At 46.1% G+C, this 23,487-nt stretch overlaps 2 protein-coding genes across 3 annotated transcripts; both read right to left on the bottom strand.

Annotated features, from left to right (window-relative positions):
• Window positions 1-6,610: 6,610 nt before the first annotated feature.
• FAM220A (family with sequence similarity 220 member A) lies at window positions 6,611-8,381 on the bottom strand. Its single transcript, XM_070567427.1, has one exon. It carries the CDS (start codon window positions 8,379-8,381, stop codon window positions 7,584-7,586), a length of 798 nt encoding a protein of 265 aa, XP_070423528.1. The 3' UTR covers window positions 6,611-7,583.
• On the bottom strand, window positions 6,611-23,102 carry SMIM10L3 (small integral membrane protein 10 like 3). 2 transcript variants are annotated; one of them, XM_008527545.2, is made up of 3 exons: window positions 22,656-23,102; window positions 21,929-22,168; window positions 6,611-8,463 (listed from the first exon to the last, which is right to left on the bottom strand). In XM_008527545.2, the coding sequence occupies exons 1-2, from the start codon at window positions 22,839-22,841 to the stop codon at window positions 22,130-22,132; spliced, it is 225 nt and encodes a 74-aa protein (XP_008525767.2). In that variant the 5' UTR covers window positions 22,842-23,102; the 3' UTR covers window positions 6,611-8,463; window positions 21,929-22,129. The 2 variants fall into 2 exon arrangements, with proteins under 2 accessions (XP_008525767.2, XP_008525765.2); XM_008527543.2 differs by lacking the exon at window positions 21,929-22,168 and having other exon boundaries at window positions 22,656-23,071.
• Window positions 23,103-23,487: the final 385 nt, after the last annotated feature.

The raw sequence follows: 23,487 nt of genomic DNA, 5'->3' as shown, positions 1-23,487 counted from the left end.
AATAGCGTGTAAGCTATTTATATATACTCTATCATCCCAATTTATCACTAAAAAAAATATTCCCTCGTAGATCTGCAAAAATCCATCAGGAGGAGCCATGGTTCATTGTTACAGGACAATAGCAGCTCCCAATATTTTAACCACTTCCGACGTTTTAAGAACATTTCACTATGAGCCACCAAAAAATCCAAAGCTGTGATTTCTGGAGTGAAAAACTGACTCGTTCGTGTGGCAGATTTCCCTTTATGGGTCTCACACACGGAACAGGCGCAGGACAAGCCCACTGTGGGTAGAAGGGAGGCTCTGAGCAGCCCATGCAGAAGGAAACCACCGTTCCTGTTGATGCGGCCTGAGAACGCGGCTTCATTCTGAAAGTCACTCTCCCAAACGAAAAATAAGAACAAAAATGCCACCAAAGTAATTTCTCTAACACACTTATCTTCTTGCTTTAAAGCACCATCTACGGGTACTGAGTCAAAGGGTTACAATCTTCTTGTAAGGCTTGACATACCACACTAGCTGAACTGAACCAACCGCAGAACTGAATGAAGTCAAACATTTTTATGTTGATGTTTGCTTAAGAATTTGGATAAACAAAATAACTAGGAAAAAAATAAGCCCGGCCCTGAAGTAAGACGCTCCAGAGTGAACACGTGGCTCCCTCTTGTGGCAAAATCAAACCTCACATGCATAGGCTGGCGAGGGGCCCCGCTTCACACCTCCCCATCCCTCTTACATTAGGCAGCTGCATAAACCACCCCGAGATTCAGTAAATACACACGAAAATACACACGGCCTGGGCAGTAGTGTCCCATCCACTGGGGCTTGCTCAGTGGTTCACCTTCAGAGAGAGGGGAGAATGTGCCATTGATATTTGCCCAGATTAATTTTTGCCCAGATTCAAAGGATCTGAATAGACTTTTTTCCAAAGAAGATATTCAAATGGCCAAGGGGCACGTCAAGAGGTGCTCAACATCACTAATCATCAGGGAAATGCAAATCACAACCACAATGAGGTGTCACCTGTTGGAACGGCCATCATTAAAAAGACATGAGATGACAGATGCTGGCCAGGATGTGGAGAAAAGGGAACCTTTGTGCACTCTTGTTGGCAACGTAAATTGGTGCAGCCGCTATGGGAAACAGTATGGAGATACCTCAAAAAATTAACAATAGAATTACCGTATGATCTAGCTATTCCACTTCTGGGTATTTATCTAAAGGAAATGAAAACACTAACTCAGAGAGAGCTGCACCCCCACATTCACTGCAGCATTATTTACAATAGCCAAGACATGGAGACAACCTAAGTGTCCGTGGGTGAACGAAAAGATAAATATGGTTTATAGACACACACAATGGAATACTATACAGCCATTAAAAAGAAGGAAATTCTGCCATTTGCAACAATACGGATGGACCTCGAGGGCACCGTACTAAGCAAAATAAGCCAGACAAAGACAAATACTGTATGATCTCATATGTGGAATCTAAAAAAAACTTTTTAAAAGACATAGAAAAAGAGATTAGGTTTGCAGTTGCCAGACGCGGGAGGTTGTGAGTGGAAGAATTGGATGAAGGCAGTCAAAAGGTACAAACTTCCAGTTATAAGTTACGTAAGTACTGGGGATGTAACTTACAGCATGGTGACTACAGCTAACACTGCAGTATGACGTATTTGAAAGTTGCTGGGAGAGTAAATCCTAAAAGTGCTCATCACAAGGAAGAGAACATTTTTTCTTAATATATTTTTTAAAGGTATGTTTTTATTTTTGGTGAGGAAGATTGGCCCTGAGCTAGTATCTGTTGCCCGTCTTCCTCTTTTTTTTTTCTTCTCCCCAAAGCCCCAGCACATAGTTGTATATCCTAGTTGTAAGTCCTTCCTGTTCTATGTGGGATGCTGCCACAGCATGGCTTGCTGAGCCACGCGTAGGTCTGCGCCCAGGATGCAAACCCACGAACCCTGGGCCACCAAAGCAGAGCGTGAACTTAACCACTAACTACACCACCAGGCTGGCCCCTTTCTTCCTTTTTTTTGATAACTATATGAGGTGATGGATGTTAACTAAACTGATTATTGTGGTCATCATTTTGCAATATATGTAAGTGAAGTCATTATGCTGTACACCTTACACTTATATAGTGTTGTATCTCAATAAAACTGAAAACAAACAAAATTTGCCCAGATTGATAAAGGCCATTTATAATAAAGTCACTACTTGACATCCTTACACCACGTTTGACCTCACCTGCCAACTGAAAGCGCAATATGCATATGCCCCCATAGCTTCAAAAATAAGCATTACCTTCCCTAAAGCCCTGTACTGATGAACAGCCTTGAAAAGAAAACCCAGGTTTCTTGGGTCATGCTAATAACCGTATCAAAGAATTTAAGCTATGAAAAAGGCACTGCATTTTCCCACTAGGAAGGGGGCCTCCACAGAAGTTAAGCCCGACCGTCTCTTACTTACCTGGGCAGGGCCCTTGGCCTGAATGATCTCATCCAGAATGAACTAGGCATTGTCATCCCCTTTTCCGGATCCCCCTTCCTCCTCCCAACAAAATATAACCAAAGCCACCATCTGCTATGAATCTGAGGATCGAAGGGCAAAATTCACACATCGTCAAGGTCAGGTCTGAAAGCTCAGCCCTAATATGTCACCACTTTCATGGCCAAAAGACAAACTCATTGTTACCCACAGAAAGCCGACAGAAAAATAAAGTCATTTTTGGTGTAATATTCACCATATTAAATGAGGGAAGTGTTTAAAACCAAAACCACTGATTCCAATCTTCCAGGACCCTCTGTAGAGACCGCGTGACAAACACAGGGAACAAAGAGGAGGCCCAGAGAGCAGAAGACGTTCAACCCAAACACACAGTATTTACACGGAAGCAAAGGGAGACATCTGGTAAGATATTCTCGTTAGAGGATCCCTAACACAGGAGAAGAGAAGCTAATTTTAACAGGCATTCCAAATGTTTAAATGTTTTTAAATTCACGTATCTGCCAAGCCCTGACTTTACGCAGCGGAACAGGAAGCGTGAACAGTAACAATGAACCCTGCCCGCCACTCACCTGGACGCAGGGAGCCGGGATCACCTCACCCTACTCTCCCAAAGGCACCACCGCCTGGAAAACGAGTTTGTTTCCCTTATCGCTGCAGTCTCAATTTCTACGTGAATTTGGACACGTGTATGCTTGGGCTTGCCACCCAGAGAACAAAGTGACTGCATTGAAAATAAACCTACTCCCCTCTTCTCACATCACCCTCATATGATAGGTTTTTCTGAACAAGTGTGAGTCCTTATCTTTGGGGGGTCAGAGGGAAGTGACAAGAAACAGTGCTTTCCCTACACTGCAAATCGTACGCACTATGTCCTAGGTATGAGATCCCCTTAGACGTCCGACAGAAAGCTCGACCTAAGGCATCGGAGAGCTCAGCTGCAGAGGTAGCTACGCAATGTGGCTAATTTTACGTCCACTTGACCGGGCTAAGGGATGCCCAGAGAGCTGGTCAAACATTATTCCTGGGTGCGTCTGGGAGAATATTTCCAGCAGAGATTAGCACTTTCATCCGTAGACTGAGCAAAGAGGGCCCTCACCAACGCAGGTGGGCAACATACAATTAGTTGAGGGCTGAATAGAACAAAAAGGTGGAGAAAGGGTGAATTTGCTCCTTGCTTGAGCTGAGACATCCATCTTGTCCCGCCCTCGGACGCTGGCGCTCCTGGTTCTCGGGTCTTTGGCTTTGGGACTGACGCCACCAGCTTGCATGGCTCTCAGGCCTTGGCCTAGGACTGAATTACGCCCCCGGCTCTCGGGGGTCTCCAGCTGGCAGAGGGCAGATGGTGGGACTCCGGGCTCCAAGACCGTGCGAGCCAATTCCCATAATCAATCTCACGTTCGGAGCTAAGCCTACATATCCCGTGGGTCCCGTTTCTCTGGAGAACTCGGATGCAGCACGTTAAGTTGAAGGAGCAGACAGACACACGGCCTTCTCCAGGTCGTGTGAAATGAGTGGCAGTGCGGAGCGCTCGCGAACTTCAGTGTAACAGAAGCTTCGAGAATTGGAAAACAGAGCCTAATTCCAATCTTCAAACACGTTACTCAATTGTTTCCTGATGGCAGAAACGGAACTCTGAGTGGGCAGACGGGGAAGGGAAAACAGGTTAAGGCCACTGCCTTGAACGAACAAAAAGGCTTAAAGTGAATTGGAGAATTCCACTCCGTTAATATCGTGGTGAGGCACGCGACTGCAGAAAAATTCCTTACATTGCTAGTATCTAAACAATTAACAAAATTAACCGTAAAGAATCTACTCAAAATACAGCCAGAGCAAAACTGTAGCAATGTCTGCTCTTGCTCCTTAAATAACCGATTTGTTGCCCAGAAGAAAAGCGAGCGCTCAAGGACTCCTCAGACCAAAAGGGCACGAGCCATGGACACGAGGATGAGCACGTCTGATCTGGCGGGGGCTGACACGCCCTCCCTGCTCAACGCAAACCCTTCCGTTAAAACGTCTCCAGGGGCTGGCCCCTGGCCGAGTGATTACGTTCGCGCGCTCCGCTGCAGGCGGCCCAGTGTTTCGTCGGTTCGAATCCTGGGCGCGGACATGGCACTGCTCGTCAGACCACGCTGAGGCAGCGTCCCACATGCCACAACTAGAGGAACCCACAACGAAGAATACACAACTATGTACCGGGGGGCTTTGGGGAGAAAAAGAAAAAAATAAAATTTAAAAAAAAAAAAAAGTCTTCATAAAGCAAGGTCATTTGTTTCAGGAAAAAGACAAGTTGATCCCGTGAAGATTACCTTTCCCAAGCAGCAAGCCTCTCTGCAAACACTTTTTTCTGGTCAAATTTCAGTCATGCAAATATTCAGCTCAATGAATAGCGCAAATGGAAGTAAAGCGATGTTTTTAATATGATCAATCAAGTTTTGATCAAAATAAAATTGGGGAAAAAAGAGAATATTTTGGAAGCAAAGGGGAGCCAAGCAGAAGTAACCATTACTCTTAAGTCTTACTTAGGGCTCTAATTTCAAAACGTTACATGGACCATATTCTCACTTGGATGGATGCGTTTCAAAGCTTCCACCACTTGCTGGTGTTGAAGAGCACGGTTTCCAGCTCTGAGTTCAAATGGTTTAGGAGATGCCCCCGTAATTCTATTTCTTCTCCTTGGAAGATTTAAAAAGGAGAATTTAAAAGTTATCTAAGGGGCAGTGTAGAGGGAATTCTATAGCATATTTCTTATTCCATATGAAATTACAGCAAACGGTCCATACGAATTTCAGAGCACACAGGATTCATACCGAGCTCCAAAATACACGTCTCGCTTCCTATTTATAAAATCAATAGTCATATAAGAGGGATCTATTTAAACGCAAGAGTTCCTTCACTTTTATTCTCTACAGGCTTGCAACTTCATAATCACTTCAAGACCTCAACATTCATTCCAACGCTAAAAAAAAAAGTGATGATTTCCAAATGTGAATAACCAAATCCAAGATTTTGTACCATACAGTTTCTAAATTTAAAATGCTTGTGCTGTTCAACCCTTAAGAGGAGAATACATAAAGGCAAAAAGGAAGAAGAAAATGCACATACACTTAAGGACTTTTAAAATAAGTTGCCCTTAGTTTTCAGTGCCAAAATGATACATCCTAAAATATTTCAAATGAGTGATCCCTTTTATAATTCAATCATGGAAATTTAATTTATCCGAAAGAATATCTTATTTCTGTACTAACTGCCTGAAAAACAAAAATGTTTATAGACTTATTTTGCAAACTCTAAAGCTTTATATGGTACATTTATCATCACCTCTCTACCCTGGGACCTTCCACAGGAGAGGCCACCTTCACACAGGAACTGGACACAACGGAGCACCAAAGGGAAAAACTGCAGCAAAGTACATGTGAATTAAGAAGTTAATGTGAAGAAAAAAGTGAATGCGAACTTCTCCCCAAAGCTGTTTTTTAGAAAAAACACACTTTATTCTAATATAACCACATGAGGACATTTCACATTAATTTAGCATCTGATGCCAAATAGAGAATTCCGTATTTGTTCTTTGCAATTGGTTGAAAACGCGTATACTTGCAATTTACAAAACAAAGGAAATAAAAGTTGATGAGTCATGGAAAGTTCCATCTCAAAGGAGGAGACTTAGTTTAAAACAACCACCACCACCAAAGGAGGGTGGGGTGGGGGCGGAAGGACTTGACGAGAAAACAGCTCTCATTTTAAAACACTGAAATGTGTCCTCGTCTCCTTTCACAATGTCAGTGACCCCAAACGGAGTGTCCACTAGCCAGGGCTTTCATTGCTCAATCAGGACGCTGTCCCTTTAGACTGGCTGGCGATGGTTTTCTCTCGAGGACTCTTACTCGGGGACTCTACGAGCACCACCCTAAAGGAACACAGGACACGATTTCATCACATCCTGGGACGAAAGTGAGAACTGAGTTCGACCCGGCTTTAGACATTTTGTTTTTCAGGCTCTGCTTCCAATTGTCTAAATCTGCAACCTACTCTGACTGGCGCTGAAAGATTTTTAAATATTAGGAAGACAGCGTTAATAAAAAGACAAGGTGAACCACGACTACACACATAAAATATTTATTATGCTAAAGAACAGATTTTATTTTTCATTTTCCCAAAACACTAAAATAGCACACGGTGTAGTAATATTCAGCACACAAACTGACAGATGCAATCAGTAACCCCAAAAGTGGTTGTTTTCAGTCTTACTTCGGGACTCCTTAAAAACTTACACTCTGAAGTGACGTTTATCGAAGGTATCAACAAAAGGGGACACCTCAGAAAAATCTCAGGGTAAAAGTTACCTCAATTCCTAGAACCTGGAAACTTTCTAGAAGGAAATACTCGATTTGCCTCTCTCTAACCAAGCTGCGGCAGAGTCGCAAGCTCGTTTTTATCTCAGGCAACGCTGCTAGGGTTCCTAGTTTGAGGAAGGACTATTCTAAAAGTAAGTTTAATATTGCAACTTTCACCGTAGGGCCTCCATTTAAATCACATTTCAAGCGGAAGGAAAGGGATGTGAGAAAAGAAATCAAGTTTTGCTGCAGACCAAAATTATTTTACAAAACGCAGAAATGGTAACAGCCTACCAGCAACTCAGCAAGGTTCAGAGCAAGTACCGAGGGGCTGACTTTTACGAATACGCACTTCCGGTAGATGGTCAGAGACAGTCTGAAGACACGGTATCTGGGTCAGCAGCCCTTTAGACCGGGTGTTGAAGATACACAAAGAACTTTATGTTAAATCTTGATGTTCTAATCTGATATTTATAATGGGATCTATTAACGTTTTCCAGGAAATGGTTTCCCAATCCTGAACGTCCTTTAAGCACATTTTAAAACATTCTCAACATCTCCTTCCACATCAACCAGCTCTCCATGAGTTTAAATTCCACTCACTTGAATTCTGTCTGGTCACATAAACCAAAGCAGAACTTCACGGCTGCACTGTCTGCAGCCAGATTTAATGCAAAAGAAATCATTCTAGGACAATTTTTAAAATTAATCTCACTATTTTTATTGTTCTGCTTGTACCTTAACTATGGCGTGACGGCTTTGCTAATTCAAAAGCTTGTAGAGCCAGCAAGCCCAGTGTCATCTGCAGACCACATGAGGGACTTTTTACACTCGAAAGCACTTTCTTGTCTTCTACTGTTTGCTCTGAAGACGTGGGCTTTGAATGGCCAAGGAAAACAGGTTTCGTCTCATCATTCAGGAATATCTCAGGACGCGCGTGCAGCAGTGTAGACAGCGTGCAATGCAGGCCAGACAGTTCCAACTCAGGGCCTAGCCCCTCAAGAAGAGCACTGGGCGGTGCATCCTCAGAAATCCCCATTTCTGACCGTTCTTGATGGCATGGTAGTCCTGACTCCCAAGGCTTTCCTTTGTGGCCCCGTCCTTTGTGGCCGTCAGTGGCCCTGGGCCCTCCTCCCAGCCAGTCCCTCACCAGAGCTTCCCCAACGCCACAGGACACCCAAGCAAAACGCTCTTCTACAGGCGCAAAGAACAGATCCACAATCTTGCTCTGAGCCGCTGCGGAAGCTGAATTTCTCCTTAATGATTCTTCCAAAGATGGAAGCACTTTGCTGCCATGGTGAGACAAGAGGTTGAACTCACTCGGATCATTTTTCATTTCCAATGATTTCACCTCCTCATTTTGTGAATTTCCATTGACATCAACCGCAGGCTTAATCACCCAGGAAGGTACATCACCTGATGGGTGGGGGCCGCCCTTCTGTGTTCTTCTAAGTCTACGTAATAGTGTGGCCACGTCCTCTCCCCCTCCCTTCACTTTTGCAAGGCAGGTGCCAAGAGTCCCTCTTCCGTCCCTCATGCTGTGTGTTCTCGGATGCAGTAAGCCTGAGGACACGCCTTTGTCAGTCAGCAGACGGCCTTCAATGGATCTCGATGTGAACCTGAAAAACATAATCAAATTAAAGTGTTATAATGAAGATACAGTCTCAAGAGAGTCTACACACATCGGATATTTTCTAACAAATGTCAAGATCTCTTTAATAGTCTCTGGTACCAAGGATTCCTACTTTTTTTGGGGGGGGGAGAATATTAGCCCTGAGCTAACACCTGCTGCCAATCCTGCTCTTTTTGCTGAGGAAGACTGGCCCTGAGCTAACTCTGTGCCCATCTTCCTCTGCTTTATATGTGGGACGCCTGCCACAGCATGGCTTGACAAGCGGTGCGTAGGTCCACACCCGGGATCTGAACCACTGAACCCGGGGCTGCCAAAGCAGAGGGTGCGAACTTAACCGCTGTGCCACAGGGCTGGTCCCAAGGATCCCTACAGTTTGACAGAAAACAGGACGACAACCTACCAATTAGAGATCACAACAAAAAGAACAGTACTTTATTAATGCAGCGTTTCCTAATAATACTTAAAAATTTAAAAAAAACATTCTTAGGCTTTGTACTTTTCACAGCAACATAATTATCTGCATAGGTTCAATAAAAATCTGTCCTTTTAATGGGACAGAATTGCGTGACTCAATTACGCAACCAAGGCCTTACCTGAAGTGTCCTATTTGAAAACGATTCTGTGTCTCAGGTGTGACAAGCCACTTTTAAGCAATCAAGGTCAACTTTACTTATGGATCCAATCTTTACAAAGCCCTCCCAGGAGAAGCAGCCTGGAGGGGTCCTGGCACACAAGACCCCAGCCTTAAAGGAGGAAGGAAGATCTCTCGCTGGCAGGTCAGGAAGCTCAGCAAATTCTGGAGCCTCGATAAGGGAAGAATTCACCAAAATTCATAGGTACTGCAAGTAAAAATATGGCGGAGACACCTTCTTGGAGTTAGTTCCCCACTCTCAGACTAGCAAATAATTGAGGGTTTGCAAGAGATTCTCCATAAAAACTTCTGGACAGAAGTTGCTTTGTGACGTCAGCAGTTGTTCAAGAGCAAACTCGAGGTGGCCCATCTGGTCAGCACCCCTGCTGCACCTGCAAACCTAGTGAGACCAGTCTCCTTCTGTGACCAAGAATAAGCTTTGACATTGCTATGTGCCAAATGGGGAAGAGGTCACAAAAACTGTGAAAAGCTTTGAAATGGACAAAAAGTAAGATTACTGGCTGTGCTGTCCAGTGCATCCTCTGGGTTACCTAATTCTACAGGGCCCTGCACCTTTGCCTCTGAGCTGCTCTACAATCCTGTGAGCTGTGGGAACCTTAAGAGGAAGGCGAACCATTTCCTGTCCAAAGAAATGAAAATTAATTTCATCCAGAGGAATGCAACTGATGACTGCCCTGTGGATGCTGACCAGTTTTACATCTATTTGTAAATTCACTTTAGCATTCCTGATATTGTGTGTGTGTGTGTGTGTGTGTGTGTGTGTGGTCTAAATTCTCCTTTAAACTGATTAGAACATTCTACTAGTTCCGTCATTAATTGATAAGTTAAAAAGTCTCTGACACATGTTCCTTTAAAAAACAGCCATAGCCCCAGAACATTAATAGATGAAAAATAAATATATAAATCATATTCAGTAATTTTTCTAAGAAGCTATCCTAAGGAACAGCCATCTAAAATGCAATAACTCTACTGGGAAGGAGGAGAGATGGAAATGTGGGTACGGGAGGCAGAAGCCAGGCAAAAGACAGCTCACATCTCATCTCCCACAGTGAGACACAGACAAAGCCTAAGTGAAAAGTCGAGAAGCAACAAGATAAGCAGTAATTTAGAGACAGAGAAGTGGACACCAAGAGAACCAGCGAGAGCTGAAAGTGGTTGGCCACGGGGATGGAGAAATGGGCAGCAGGAAACTGCTGTTTCTCTGAAATCATCTCACGGAACTAGGAGACTCTGTAAGCTATATGACTCTAAACTTGTGTTCAATGTTTTAAAAAATCAAAGAGAGCATACTGGGAAGGAAATACAGCAAATAAGTATTATTGGAAGCTGAAGTGGAAGGCACTGAGGGGCTGACAAAGAGGCACAGGCCGCGGTTACAAGGAGCGTGGCTTTCACTCAGCAGGTGACGGACGGCCGCTGAGGAATTTTCAGCCCAGAAACGCTGGCTAGATTTGCAGTCTAGATTAATCACTCCAGCTGCAGTGTGGTGGCTAGACTGGAAAGGAACCACATTAGACAGACCAACTAGGAAGCTATTCCAAGAGTGCAGGGCAAAGAAGGAAGGCTGGGAGAACAAAGAGGAGAGAGAAACGGAAGTATCTTTTTAACGTCGGTGACTGACTAGATGTCAAAGGTGAGGTTGCTCTGACTTTCAATTCTGGGTACTGAAGGTGTCATTAACTGAAAACGGGGAGGAGGAGCAGGTCTGGGGGAAGTTCCAGGGCACAGACGGACATACGGAGTTTCACTGTGGGACGCCGCCAGCAGCTGGACTAATCAAGCTCAAGAGAGACGTCAGAGCGGGGGACCGAGATTCGGAAGTCACCAGCTTTCGGGAGGTAGATAAAATGATGGCCCTTGTATAACACATCAAGAGAGAAGACGGAAAGAAGGTACAGAGGGCCGGGATCTCCAAGATCTAAAGACCAGACGGGCAAGGGGCCACCAGAGCCACCAAGGACTAAGACTCAAAAGCACCTTGGGAAAACTCCGTGTCACAGACGCCAAGTGCATGGAGCGCTCCAGAAAGACTGTGGTTAGACACATTTCCTGCACAAACCGCTAAGTTAGCTACACGCAAACTCTGAAAAATCCTTCACACAATCTAGTCCAGCAGTCAATAAAATGGGGTGACCCCACCTCAAGAAGCACGGGGGCAAGTATCAGAATATCTTTTCCTACTCCATTGCTGTCTTGTCCCCCTCTTTACTTTTTCTGTTTTATCATATATACCATATTTTGGTGGAGCAAAATATATAGTTTATAAATAAGGACAGATATAGATATAGACGTATCTATGGGGCACGCAGAAAACTCTTTATTGATAGAACTGTGACCATTACTCTATATAACTGATAAAAATATATTTGAACAGTATAAAGCAATATACAAACAGAAGATGAAATTTTTTTTAATTTTTTAATTTTTAAATTTTTTTTTTGAGGAAGATTAGCCCTGAGCTAACATCTGCTGCCAATCCTCCTCTTTTTGCTGAGGAAGCCTGGCCCTGAGCTAACATCCATGCCCATCTTCCTCTACTTTGCATGTGGGATGCCTGCCACAGCATGGCTTGCCAAGCAGTGCCATGTCCGCACCCGGGATCCGAACCAGAGAACCCCAGGCCGCTGAAGCAGAACGTGCGCACTTAACTGCTGTGCCACGGGGCCGGCCCCAACACAGTTGCATTGGTCGGGAATCTTTTTTTTTAAATTGAGATATAACTGACATAACATTAGTTTCAGGTGTATAAGATAATGATTCGATATTTGTATATATCGTAAAATGATCACTTGCACAATAAGTCAACATCCATTGCCACACATAATTATAATTTCTTTTTTCTGGCGTTGAGAACTTTTAAGAGGTGCAATTCTCCTAAGTGTGGATTCCAGCTACAATTCAAAACAAATACCTTCTAAGTTTGCAAGTCAAATCTAATTAACTTCTCTTGACAGTTCTCTCACATCAACTTTCCAAATTATTTCAAATCTTACATTTATTTTATTGATCTGAATGAAATGTACTAAGAATGAACATTTTCCTGAAATGGAAGGATTCCTAAATATATTTTTAATACATCTTTTTTTTGAAGAAGATTAGCCCTGAGCTAACATCTGTTGCCAATCCTCCTCTTTTTGCTGAGGAAGACTGGCCCTGAGCTAACATCCGTGCCCATCTTCCTCTACTCTATATGTGGGACGCCTACCACAGCATGGCTTGCCACGCGGTGCCACGTCCACACCTGGGATCCGAACCTCAAACCCCGGGCCATCGAAGCAGAACGTGTGCCCTTAACCACTGTGCCACCGGGCCGGCCCCTTTTTAATACATCTTAAAATAGGTTTTGGAAAAAATCTTAAGAAAAACAGGTCATTTAATATGGGCCAATTCTCAGGAAAATTAGTTTCTAGCCACTTTTATTACGTCCTTGTACAAGGACTTAGTACTGTTCAGAAAAATAAAGTATTTCCAGAACTGTTAAAATATCTTAAATAAGGTAAGATTAATGTAATCATGTATTTAATAATGACAGAATAAGTTATTTACTGAAGATCTTCTGGTTCTTTAGCAAATTTGGTAATAAACTATGTATTTAATTCTCTTAATAAAAATACTTTAGGAGGTCGGTGAAAACATTTTGGCTCTGAACGCTCAGCTAGCCAACTCTTCTGGTATGAGACTCTTACACACATCACTTCTATTCTGAGAGCCAGAAAGAACTTTCAAATAACTTCTAAACATGTCATCTGTGAAATATTTTTTGTAGTTTATTCTCCCTATACTACACATATATTGGTCCATTATAGTGTACCAAATAAAGTATGCCTAATCATATAATTAACTGTCCTTGGCCCCAGTTATCTCATCATCTCCCACGTCCACGCTAAGTTTACAAAATAATAAGCAGCATAAATTATGGCAAACACACTTATTCACCAAAACTGAGACCACCAGAATGAGGGAAGGAGACTGTTTTGAAATTGAAGACAGTACAATTTAGGAAAGATAAAGTGCGGCACTGGGAGTAAATTCCTGAACTTACTCCCTCATCCCCCCAACCCAAAGATGCCAAAGATCAAAAGTGGAACCACAGAGGCAGAGCGGGGGATGTGCTCGGGGAAACGAGACTGTCTGGGTATGTCGGCGATCCTCAGTGCGGACATGGGCAATCATCTTCCACAAAAACCCCTGCCCGAGGGAGGCAGCTGACCTGCTGCGTGACAATAGGCCTGACCCAATTAGGCAGCTGCTGCCCTCTTGGACTGCTGTCACCTTACCTTCCCTAACCTGAGCTATTAATGGCCTCAGAGAACTAACAGTCTGGATACCACTGCTCCGTAAACTAAAAATATCCCGGCGTCTACGTTTCCAAAAGCCAGCTGGCAAGGCTATTCCCACAAGGGGGCCGGGGGAAGACACAGCTAGGCAAGCAGCGGCTGCTCGGCCAGGTCAGGACGACAATGGGCTTGAAGTGGGGTCCTGCCTTACGAAGGCTCACAAATTCGATCCCAGACCATCCTGGCCTCACCCAGCCTTCAGATGTGAACATCAGCACACCTTAACATCGCTGTGCTCACGACTAAAATGATCAGACTGAGGTGGTGGCTGAAACAAATTCCTCAAGTTGCTACACAGCCTAGAGGATGAGAAAGAGGAACGACTCAGTCATGTCCACACAAAGCTGAATCATAACGACAGGAAACACACTGCCAGTACTGAGTTCCCGTCACTGATCAGTCAGCGTGCCCAAATCATACCTGCCCTTAAAAAGCCAAGTGTGCAGCTCTCGCTAGCCACCACCCTGCTTCCTCCTTCGGCCACCTGGACGCCAAAGGTGCGCTCGCACGGCTGAAGGCCAGGCTGTGAACCCAGCTCGGGGGCCTCGGGCGATCCTCTTTCCTCAGGATGTTGTGAGCACTCAACGTGTGACAGCGGGGCTGGCCCGGTGGCACAGCAGGTAAGTTCGCACGTTCTGCTTCAGCGGCCCCGGGTTCACCGGTTCGGATCCCAGGTGTGGACATGGCACTGCGTGGCAAGCCATGCTGCGGCAGGCGTCCCACATACAAAGTAGAGGAAGATGGGCACGGATGTTAGCTCAGGGCCAGTCTTCCTCAGAAAAAAGAGGAGGATTGGCAGATGTTAGCTCAGGGCTAATCTTCCTCCGAAAAAAAAAAAGAAAAAGAAAAAGAAAAAAACGTGTGACAGCACCTAGCATCTTCTCTGACCAGCATCCCATGGGCATCCAATAAACAGCAGCTATAATCATCATCATAAGAGTGTTTTGGGGAATGAACGACAAAATTCTGCCGCGAGGTTCTGCAAAGCTGAGGACAGAGAAGTGACTGCTGGATATGGCAACATGGAAGTGGCCTAAACACCGACCAGCACGTTTCCGTGGAGGGGCAGAGGCCGAGGCCCAGGCTGCAGGGGCTGAAGAACGAACGGGGAGCACCCAGAGGCAGCCCCGGCACTGCCAGAAGAAAACACAGTGGAACAACTGAGTGGTGGGCAAGCTGGCAATAACTTCAAAATCATTTGCAAATGCGTATAATCTTCCGTTCGGGATCCTGCTCCTGCAGTCGTGCTAGAGGTTCAATCAGCAGGCATTCGAGGAGCCCCCACCCTAAGCCAGGCGCTCGGATCAGGATGCAAGGCCAAGCAGACGAACAGGGCTGTCTTCTTGAAGCCCACTTTCTAGCGTACACACATACAAGGACAAAAAGGGCCCGTGCACGAGGTTTTTCACTGCAGTGCTGTTTGGAGAAAGGTCGGTTTCGAACCTTATCACACCCTATATATCAGGGTAAACGCAAATGTATCATATTTAAAAGTAAAAAGCGTACATAATAGTACCACAATAAAATATGGGTGAATTCCTTCTACGTTTCGAGTTGGGAAGGCCTTTCCAGCTGTAACAAAACCCAAAAGTCGGAAAAGATTATTAACTTTGACCACATAAAAATAAACTTCAGTATGGCAAAAACATGCCATAAGCAAAATCAAATATAATAACTAGAAAAAAAATTTCAGCTCTTATCACAGACAACTTTTACCTAACAGACGCAAAGCTCCAAGAGATGAAGACCATGAACACCCCAACAGAAAAATGGGCGAAGAACAGGGATAGTTCACAAAAAGAAATGCCAACGAGTCTTTCTCCCACACACACCTCGTCCTCTGAGGCAGGCAAAACCAAACACCAAAATACACCCACAACAAACCACCTCCTCCCACCCCCCGCAGCCGCCCTGAACCCCCCCACCTCTGTCCCACATTCCTCGAAGGGTCTCCCGCTTCCACCTTCCGCCCTTACAGCACGGCAAGAGCAGTCCTGCCGAAATGGTTAAACACAGTCACCACAGGACCCAGCAATGCCACTCCTAGGTATGCAGCCAAGAGAAACGAAGACATGGCCACACAAAACCTCCACAGGAACGTTCACAGCAGCATTATTCATAACAGCCAGAGTGAAAACGGCCCAAATGTCCAATTGATGGACACAAAGGACAAGAGGAGACCGAGGAAATGTCACAGACTGGAGGAGGCAGCTAAGGAGACACGGCTACTCAAGGCAATGGGGTCCGGGAACAGAAAAAGGACATTAGTGGGAAAAACTGAGGAACTCCAGAGAGTACTGGACTGATGCTAATCTCTCAGCTTTGACAACCGTTCGACAGTCACGTAAGATGTTGACATCAGAGGAAGCCAGGCGAAGGGTCTACGAGAGCTCTGTGTAAGATTTTTCAACTTTTCTCTAAGTCAAATTATTTCAAAGGAAAAAGGAAAAAAATAAACCAAAAAAGTGATCGATTCTGACTAGGATTTATTTAAAATACTCCAGTGTGGGGTGGGGAGATGGAGACAGTGCAGGGTCGGGGTGAAATAGATAAAACAAGGTTAGCAGAGAGTTGATCCTTATTGAAAAGGGGTGATGGATACATGGGTTCAATATACTATTTGTGTGTATATTTGAATATTCCCATAATAAAGCTTTTTAAAGAATGATCCTTTCAGAAAGTAAATCAGATAGGGTCACGTCTCAGTGAAATGTTTCCCATTTCACTCAGAGTACAAGCCAAAGTCCTCACAGAGGCAAGAGCCACTGTCTCGCGTGTCCTCCCCGACTCCAGGAAATTTGTTACTGTGATCATCTAGGAACAGAATTAAGAATACGCACTTAGAAACTTTCATGGTAACTTAACATGGCCACAACATCCAGGAGCGTAATCACTGTTCTAGTAATAAGCTTTTTTAAAAATTTGCAGTAAAAAATACGTAACAAAATTGAGCATTTTAATCACGTTTAAGTGTACAGTTCACTGGCACTTAAGTACATTCCCACTGCTGTGCAACCATCACCACCACCCATCTCCAGAACTTTCTCATCTTCCCAAACTGAGCCCTGCCCCCATTAAACGTTAACTCTACTCCTCTTTCCCCCCAGCCCCTGGCACTCACCATCCCACTTTGTCTGTATGAGTTTGACTACTCTAGGGACCTCATCTAAGTGTCCTTCTGTGTCTGACACTTCACTTGGCATGATGTCCTCGAGGTTTATTCCACTATAGCAGGAATCAGAACGTTATTCCTTTTTAAAGCTGAATAACATTCCGCTGTATGTACACAGCACGTTCTGTTTATCCACTCATCTGTTGATGGACACTTGGGTTGCGTCTACTTTTTGGCTGCTGCGAACCCTGGAGTACAAGTGTCTGAGCCCCTGCTTTCAAATCTTGTGAGTATACACCTGGAAGCAGAATGCTCAATCATACGGTAAATCTGCATTTAACTTTTTGAGGAATCGACAAACTGTTTTCCATAGCAGGCATCATTCTACATTCCCACCAAGAGTGCACAAGGGTTCTTTTTACTCCCTGTCCCCACCAACATTTATTTTCCTTCTTTTCTATAATAGCCATCTTACCGGGTGTGAAGTCGTATGTCATCGTAGTTTTGATTTGCATTTCCCAAATGACGTTTTTTTTTGCCCCAGCACTGGACTGTCTTGCCTCCCTGGCAGAGGGGAGGGGTGCTGGCGGCAGTGCCACCCCAAGGGAGGACAGGGGCGGGGGGGGGGGGTGTCTCCGTCTGTGTGGATTGAGGCTCAGATTTGGAGCTGGGGCAGTTAATGGAGCATCTCGGAGCCTGAGTTTGGCATGGGGGTCCCTGGGTCTGGGCTGGGAGATTCTGCCAGTGAGAAATGGGTGGTCACTCACCCTTCGGGTCTGTGAGAGTCCAGGAGGTGGGGAAGGCTGAGAGTCTCACAGAGAAAAGCGGACTCAGGTGGGTCCGTGAGAGCCCAGGGGCAGGGGGACACTGGGGGCTGTGTCCACAACCTGCAGGGCCAGGACAAGGAGGGGGGCTTGGACACTGGGGCCCCTCCTTGGGTCATCCCATGGGGCCACGAGGCTGTAGGGGGTGAGCTGGGGCTCAGAGCTCATCATGGTGACATGTCAGGTCCTCACTGTAGTTAGTGGCCTGGCTGCCCACAAACATGTTCCAGTTGCCCATCTTTTCACAGGTTTACTAGCCATTTGTATATCCGCTTTGGAGAAATGTCTATTCAGGCCCTTTGCCCATTTTTGGATTGGTTTTTTTGTCGTCGTTAAGAGTTCTTTACTTACGCTAGATATTAACCCTTATCTGATAAATGATTTGCAAACACCTTCTCCCATTCTGTGAGTTGTCTTTTTCAGTCTCTTAATAGAGTCCTTTGATGCAAAATGTTTTAATTTTGATGAAGTCCAGTTCACCTATATTTTCTTTTGTTGCCTGTGTGTTAGCAAGAAATCATTGCCAAGTTCCCCCTATGTTTTCTTCTAAGAGCTTTATAGTTTTAGCCCTTACGTTTAGGTCTGTGATCCATTTTGAGTTAATTCTTATTTATGGTGTAAGGTAAGGGTCCAACGTCACTCTTTTGCATGTGAAATCAATTCATTTTTATTGGCTCTTACAAAGCTATCAGGAGGTGGTTTGGTCTGAATGTTTGCAACCCCCCAAAATTCATATGCTGAAACCCTAACCCCCAAAGATGATGGTATTAGGAGGTGGGGCCTTTGGGAAGTGTTTATGTCTTGAGAGTGGAGCCTTCATGAATGAGATGAGTATTTTTATAAAAGAGACCCCACAGAGAACTCTAGCCCCTTCCACCATGGGGGGACACAGTGGGAAGGCACTGGCTATGAACCAGGAGGGCCCTCACGAGAGCCTGACCACGCTGGCACCTTGATCTTGGACTTCTCGGCCTCCAGAACAGTGAGAAATAAATGTTGGTTGTTTATAAGCACCCCCCCACCACCTGTGGAGGTGAAGAAACTGGTCCTTCTCCACAGATCATCTGAGAAGCAAGGCCTCGGCTCTCTCCTGAGTGAGGGCTACGCCCTGGTCCTGGAACGCTGCCACAGGAATTGACAAGCACATGTATGAAAAAGTTTATAAATGTGCTAATACTACACAGATGATTTTTAGACTTGCTTTTTCTTCGCTTTATATATGGTGAATATCTTTTTCTTTCTGAATATCTTTTAACATGAGTTACATACAGATCTACCTCATATCCTTTAATATCTGCCTGAACCATTATATGACTATTGGTAACACTTTTAAAGAACTCGAGTCCAGGATACACATATTCATGGTACTACTCTTTCAAATTTTATAGAGAAAGAAAATTTTTCAAAACCTACTTCAACCTATTTGTACAGGTTGAAAATTTTTCAGAAGTGTATGAAAAATGACGATTAAAGCATTCACGTGAAAGACCCGAAAGATCCCGTAGTATTTTTGTGTTCCTACATGTTTGGTACTTATCACCTCAAATACACTGTTGTTCGTTATCTCAGAAGCCAGAACTCCTAAGTTTAACTGAGCTTTCGACTTGGCCCGTTAAGCTTTTATAACATTTCTTTAATAGTCCATCATTTCTTCCAGTTTTCTTCTAGGAGCTTGATGTCAATCAAGCAAAAGGAAAAAAACTCCTTTCAAGCTGGAACTGACGCTGGGTCTAGGGTCTTGGAATCCTCACTACTTCTGAAATCGTTCAGACATAAGAAAGATCATTTAACCAGAGCCACAGCCAAAGTCTTGTCAGTGTCTACAAGACACCACCTGAGCTAACGTCTCAGTCGGAACCTCCTGCCTCCTCCTTCCTCCCTGACCAGCCTCCTGCTGTTCTAGAACATGCTGGCCTTGCACCAGCGGTAGGGCGTTCTCTGCACAAGATGAAATACTCTTGTAACCCAGACATTTGCAAGGCTAAAGCCCGGACCTCCTTCAGGGTTTTGCTCAAATGCCAACTCATCACCGAGGCCCACTCTGACTGCTCTATTTAGAACAGCAACCCCCTCGCTCCTGCATTTCTGAGCTCTGTTTATCTGACTGGAATGAATGAATGAATGAATGTTTTCAAGTGATACGGAAACATGGAAACATAAGGAGCTATGGATTTAGAAAGCCATTCAGAAAGAGGAGCCGATGAAAAAGCAGTTAGAAACAGAACGAGTAGAGGGAGGAGCCGAGGGAAGGTTCCCCGGCCTGGTCAGCGCCGGTGTGTGCTGGTGGTGTGGCTGGTGGTGCCAGAGGATGAGGTGTCTTCTTGTCTCTGATTGTTCTTTTTCAGGCCTCCTCTTTTTTTTGGAGGAAGATTAGCCCTGAGCTAACTACTGCCAATCCTCCTCTTTTTGCTGAGGAAGATTGGCCCCGAGCTAACATCCATGCCCATCTTCCTCTACTTTATATGTGGGATGCCTTTCACAGCATGGCTTGCCAAGCGGTGCCATGTCTGCAGCCGAGATCTGGACCGGCGAACCCCAGGCCACCGAGAAGCGGAACGTGGCGCACTTAACCGCTGCACCACCAGGCCAGCCCCTGGGCCTTCTCTTTTAATAGTTATAGGAATCGAGGTGACCTGGGGCTAAGATACTTGATTCTTCCCACAAGCCACATAACTGACAAGTTGTAGCACAACTAGTTAAATTACAGCAGGTTGTCAGCATGATTTTTTATCTTGCTTTTACATTTAGTGTTAGGTATGCATTCTCATTTTTTTTACTGCCTTATATTTCAGATTCTGTCTAAAATAAGTAGGATGTTAATGACTTGAGATTAAGGCTTGCTTGCAAAGAGTATTTTTAAATCACAACCTTCTGAGTTCACAAAGCCCTTTTGCACCTATTTTGTCATTTAATCATCTTTCATATTAAAGAGGTATGCACCCCTTAAAATGCCTCGCTGCCCTACGAAGAGATGCCTCGGAGCTTTTAAGGAAACGTGAGAAACGGAGTCCTTTATTCCTCATTACTCTCAAAACAGATGGAGAGGAGGGGTACAGAGCGTTCTGAACAAAAAGAAGGCAGTGCGCCGGGCTGTCCCCCTTTACTCAGATTCCATTTCCTGTTGCACCTCCCTTTAGCAGAGGCCAGAATAATTAAAGCCTCAAATCAGGTAAGCTGATTTTCCACAAATGAACAGAAATTCTAACCCTGCAGGGGAGTTTAAAGTAGCAGATGTAACTATTACAGTAAAGAAGAGAGACACTCCCACCCCCACCCAGTCCCCCCCAGCATGTGAAACGGCTGCTGTTGCACTTAATCAAGCTCCACATCAAACCTAAAATCCCCACCCGGTTCTTAGACAGCCCTCCCCCAAAGTAGCTGGTGACCACCTTGTCCGTGCCTGCCCAAACCCCACTCAGCCCTGACCTGAAAAGGCCCACACTCCATGCCTGGAGCATTCAGCTCCCGCAATTCTCTAAAGCTGTGCTGAGCTGGACTACTGCTTGACATAGAGTCCACCAAGTCAGCCATTATGGGCATCTGGGATTGCTGCGTCTAGGCTCTCCTGACTGCCCAGATCACTTTTTTTTTTAATTTTTACTTTTTTATTTTTGCCACCTCACTTCTATCATAGACCAATTTCCCTCCTCCAAAATGCACTTACTCTCAATCATTACAATACAGATTCCTTGTTATGTAATTCCTCCGTTTCTAGTACGATGCTCAGGGTTTAATGTCAAGTCTTCTGGTTTACCCTGTCCCCACACCCAGCAGCCTTTACTCATTTATACCACCTGCTGCAAAGATAGTTCGGTTTTCTACTCCTTCAGCCGGGTACCACTTAAGGACGCCACAAGCCCTTGCTCGCATAAAAGCATCTCAGGGGCTGGCCCTGTGGCCGAGTGGTTAAGTTCCCACGCTCTGCTTCGGCGGCCCAGGGTTTCGCCAGTTCAAATCCTGGGCACGGACACGGCACTGCTCATCAAGCCATGCTGAGGCAGCGTCCCACATGCCACAACTAGAAGGACCCACAATTAAAAATACACAGCTATGTACCAGGGGGGTTTTGGGAGAGAAAGGAAAAATAAAATCTTTAAAAAAAAAGAATAAGCATCTCAATTTGGACTTTGAAATAAAGAGGCAGGTTCATCTCAACTCACCTTAACACAATTTTGACCAACAGTTGATTTTAAGTCTTATGTGGCCTGCCAAGACCAGCGATGGGCACCAGAAACCTGAAGGTCCAGGCACACGGACAATTCCAATCTGATAAAACCAAACCAGACGGGGGAAAAAAGGACAACACCCACATGGCCTCAACACTGCCTGGTCCTATGGCTCAGACTTCCTAATTTTGCACACCAGGGAGAAACAACTACTGTCAGGCTGTAAGCCCCCCCCACACTCCCCAGGGCAGGGACCCGCCCCTCCTCCATCACAGAGCCTGTGCCCAACACATAGTAGGCACTCCAAGATTGGTAAACGGAATCCAAGAGAAGCTAAGCTCTTGACCATCTGTGACATACCTGGAAAGGAATAATTCTCAATCTGATGACCTTCCCTTCTACTAAAAAAAGGCAGCTGTAATTCAACGTAGGTGGAAATGTCAGTCATTTGTCGCAAGGGTGATCACCAGGGTGCTGGGCGTGTGCGAGTCCGTGTGCGTATTATTTCAAAACTGAATTGTTTCGGCCCTCTGAACCTTTTGGGTCTCTATCTCTTCCACTTCATTTTCCCTCTTCCTCACCCCCAGCCAGCTTCCACCCCTGGCCAGGATAAATAAGATACACCCATCAGAACATGAGTTAACATTAATTAACCCACTTTAAGTTTGAAGGATTTTTTTTTTTTTCAAGCTTCGTAAAGTTTGAGAACTAGTAAAGTCAACCACAAACCCAACCATCTGTAATTTTCTGTTCCAGATTTCCTTTTCGGGGCCTTTCCAGCCCGTACCAGCATTCACTCGCCTCTCTGCGGACCCCACCCCGCAGCCATCGGCCCGTACCCAAGGCAAGCCGCCCCACCCCGTCCTCCTCCCCCCAGCACCGTCTGCAGAACGGGGATAACAATAACCCCGGCGGGTTTTCTCCCGCGGGGCTGCAGGAGAAATGCACGGTGCTTGGCAGCATCGACACTCAGCATCCAGCCCGGCAGCATCTTCATCGTCCCGGGCGAGGTGGGCCGGGCCGCGGGGCACAGACCTGCGCTCGGGAGGGTCAGGGGAGAGGGACCAGGCGGGCGCGGCTCACCCACCTGCAGGCGGACGTTGAGCATCATGGAAGCCACGATGTAGAGGTAGGGGAAGTTGATGCGCAGCCGCCAGGCCAGGTCGAAGAAGATGAGCAGCGTGCGGGTCAGCCCCTTGCAGAACACCCCATAGGAGCGGGCGGCGGCCGAGCGCGACAGCCGGACAGCCAGGCCCGACAGAGCCGCCGCCATATAGACCGGCGCCCGCCGCCCGCCCGCCCGCCGCGCACCGACCGGCCGCGGACCCGGGCCGCCCGGCGCTCCGAAGCCCGCCCGCCCTGTCGGCGCCGCGTCGCCCCTGGGCCTCCGCCCCGGCCGCTGGCCCGCGCTCGGCGCGCTGAGGGAGCGAGGGAGGCGGCGGCAAGGCCGGTGGGCGGGCGGGCCGCGGGGAGGGCAGTCCGCACGTCACGCTCGGGGAAGCGCCTCCGCGAGCCGCCGCCCGCTCCCAGCCCGGCCGCGCGGCCTGACGTCACAATGCCCGCGCCGCGCCTGCGCGCCCCGGCCCCGCCCCGAGGCCCCGCCTCTGTCACCTTCCCCAGGTGAGACACGCATGCGTGGACGAGGCGGCACGGGGAGGGCGGCGGATGCGCTGTCTCCGTCTGCCCCCTAGTGGCAAGGGATGAAATGATGGTGAATTTGAATCGGAGGGTCGCCCGAAAATGTGAATGTACTTGATGCTGCTCAACTGAACGCTGAAAAATTATTAGAACTGTAACTTTTACGTTATGTCTATCTGCCACAATTATAAAAAGCAAACACAGGGTAGCTTCTTGGGGCCGACAGGCAGAACATGCTCCCCATGTGGATTGCTTACGGTCTCCAGCCATTCTGTTCAGCG

The sequence above is a fragment of the Equus przewalskii genome, chromosome 12 (genome assembly GCF_037783145.1).
Source record: "Equus przewalskii isolate Varuska chromosome 12, EquPr2, whole genome shotgun sequence".
Lineage (NCBI taxonomy): Eukaryota > Metazoa > Chordata > Mammalia > Perissodactyla > Equidae > Equus > Equus przewalskii.
Note: the sequence above shows the minus strand (reverse complement) of the source record. Positions and strands in the feature narration are given on the sequence as shown.

What these genes read in the sequence shown, in the direction of transcription:
- FAM220A (XM_070567427.1), bottom strand. Translation starts at nt 8,381, where the DNA reads ATGAGGGACGGAAGAGGGACTCTTGGCACCTGCCTTGCAAAAGTGAAG.
- SMIM10L3 (XM_008527545.2), bottom strand. Translation starts at nt 22,841, where the DNA reads ATGGCGGCGGCTCTGTCGGGCCTGGCTGTCCGGCTGTCGCGCTCGGCC. An exon ending in TGCTCAACGTCCGCCTGCAG is followed by an intron (nt 22,169 to 22,655) that starts GTGGGTGAGCCG and finishes TATCCTGGCCAG; the next exon opens with GGGTGGAAGCTGGCTGGGGG.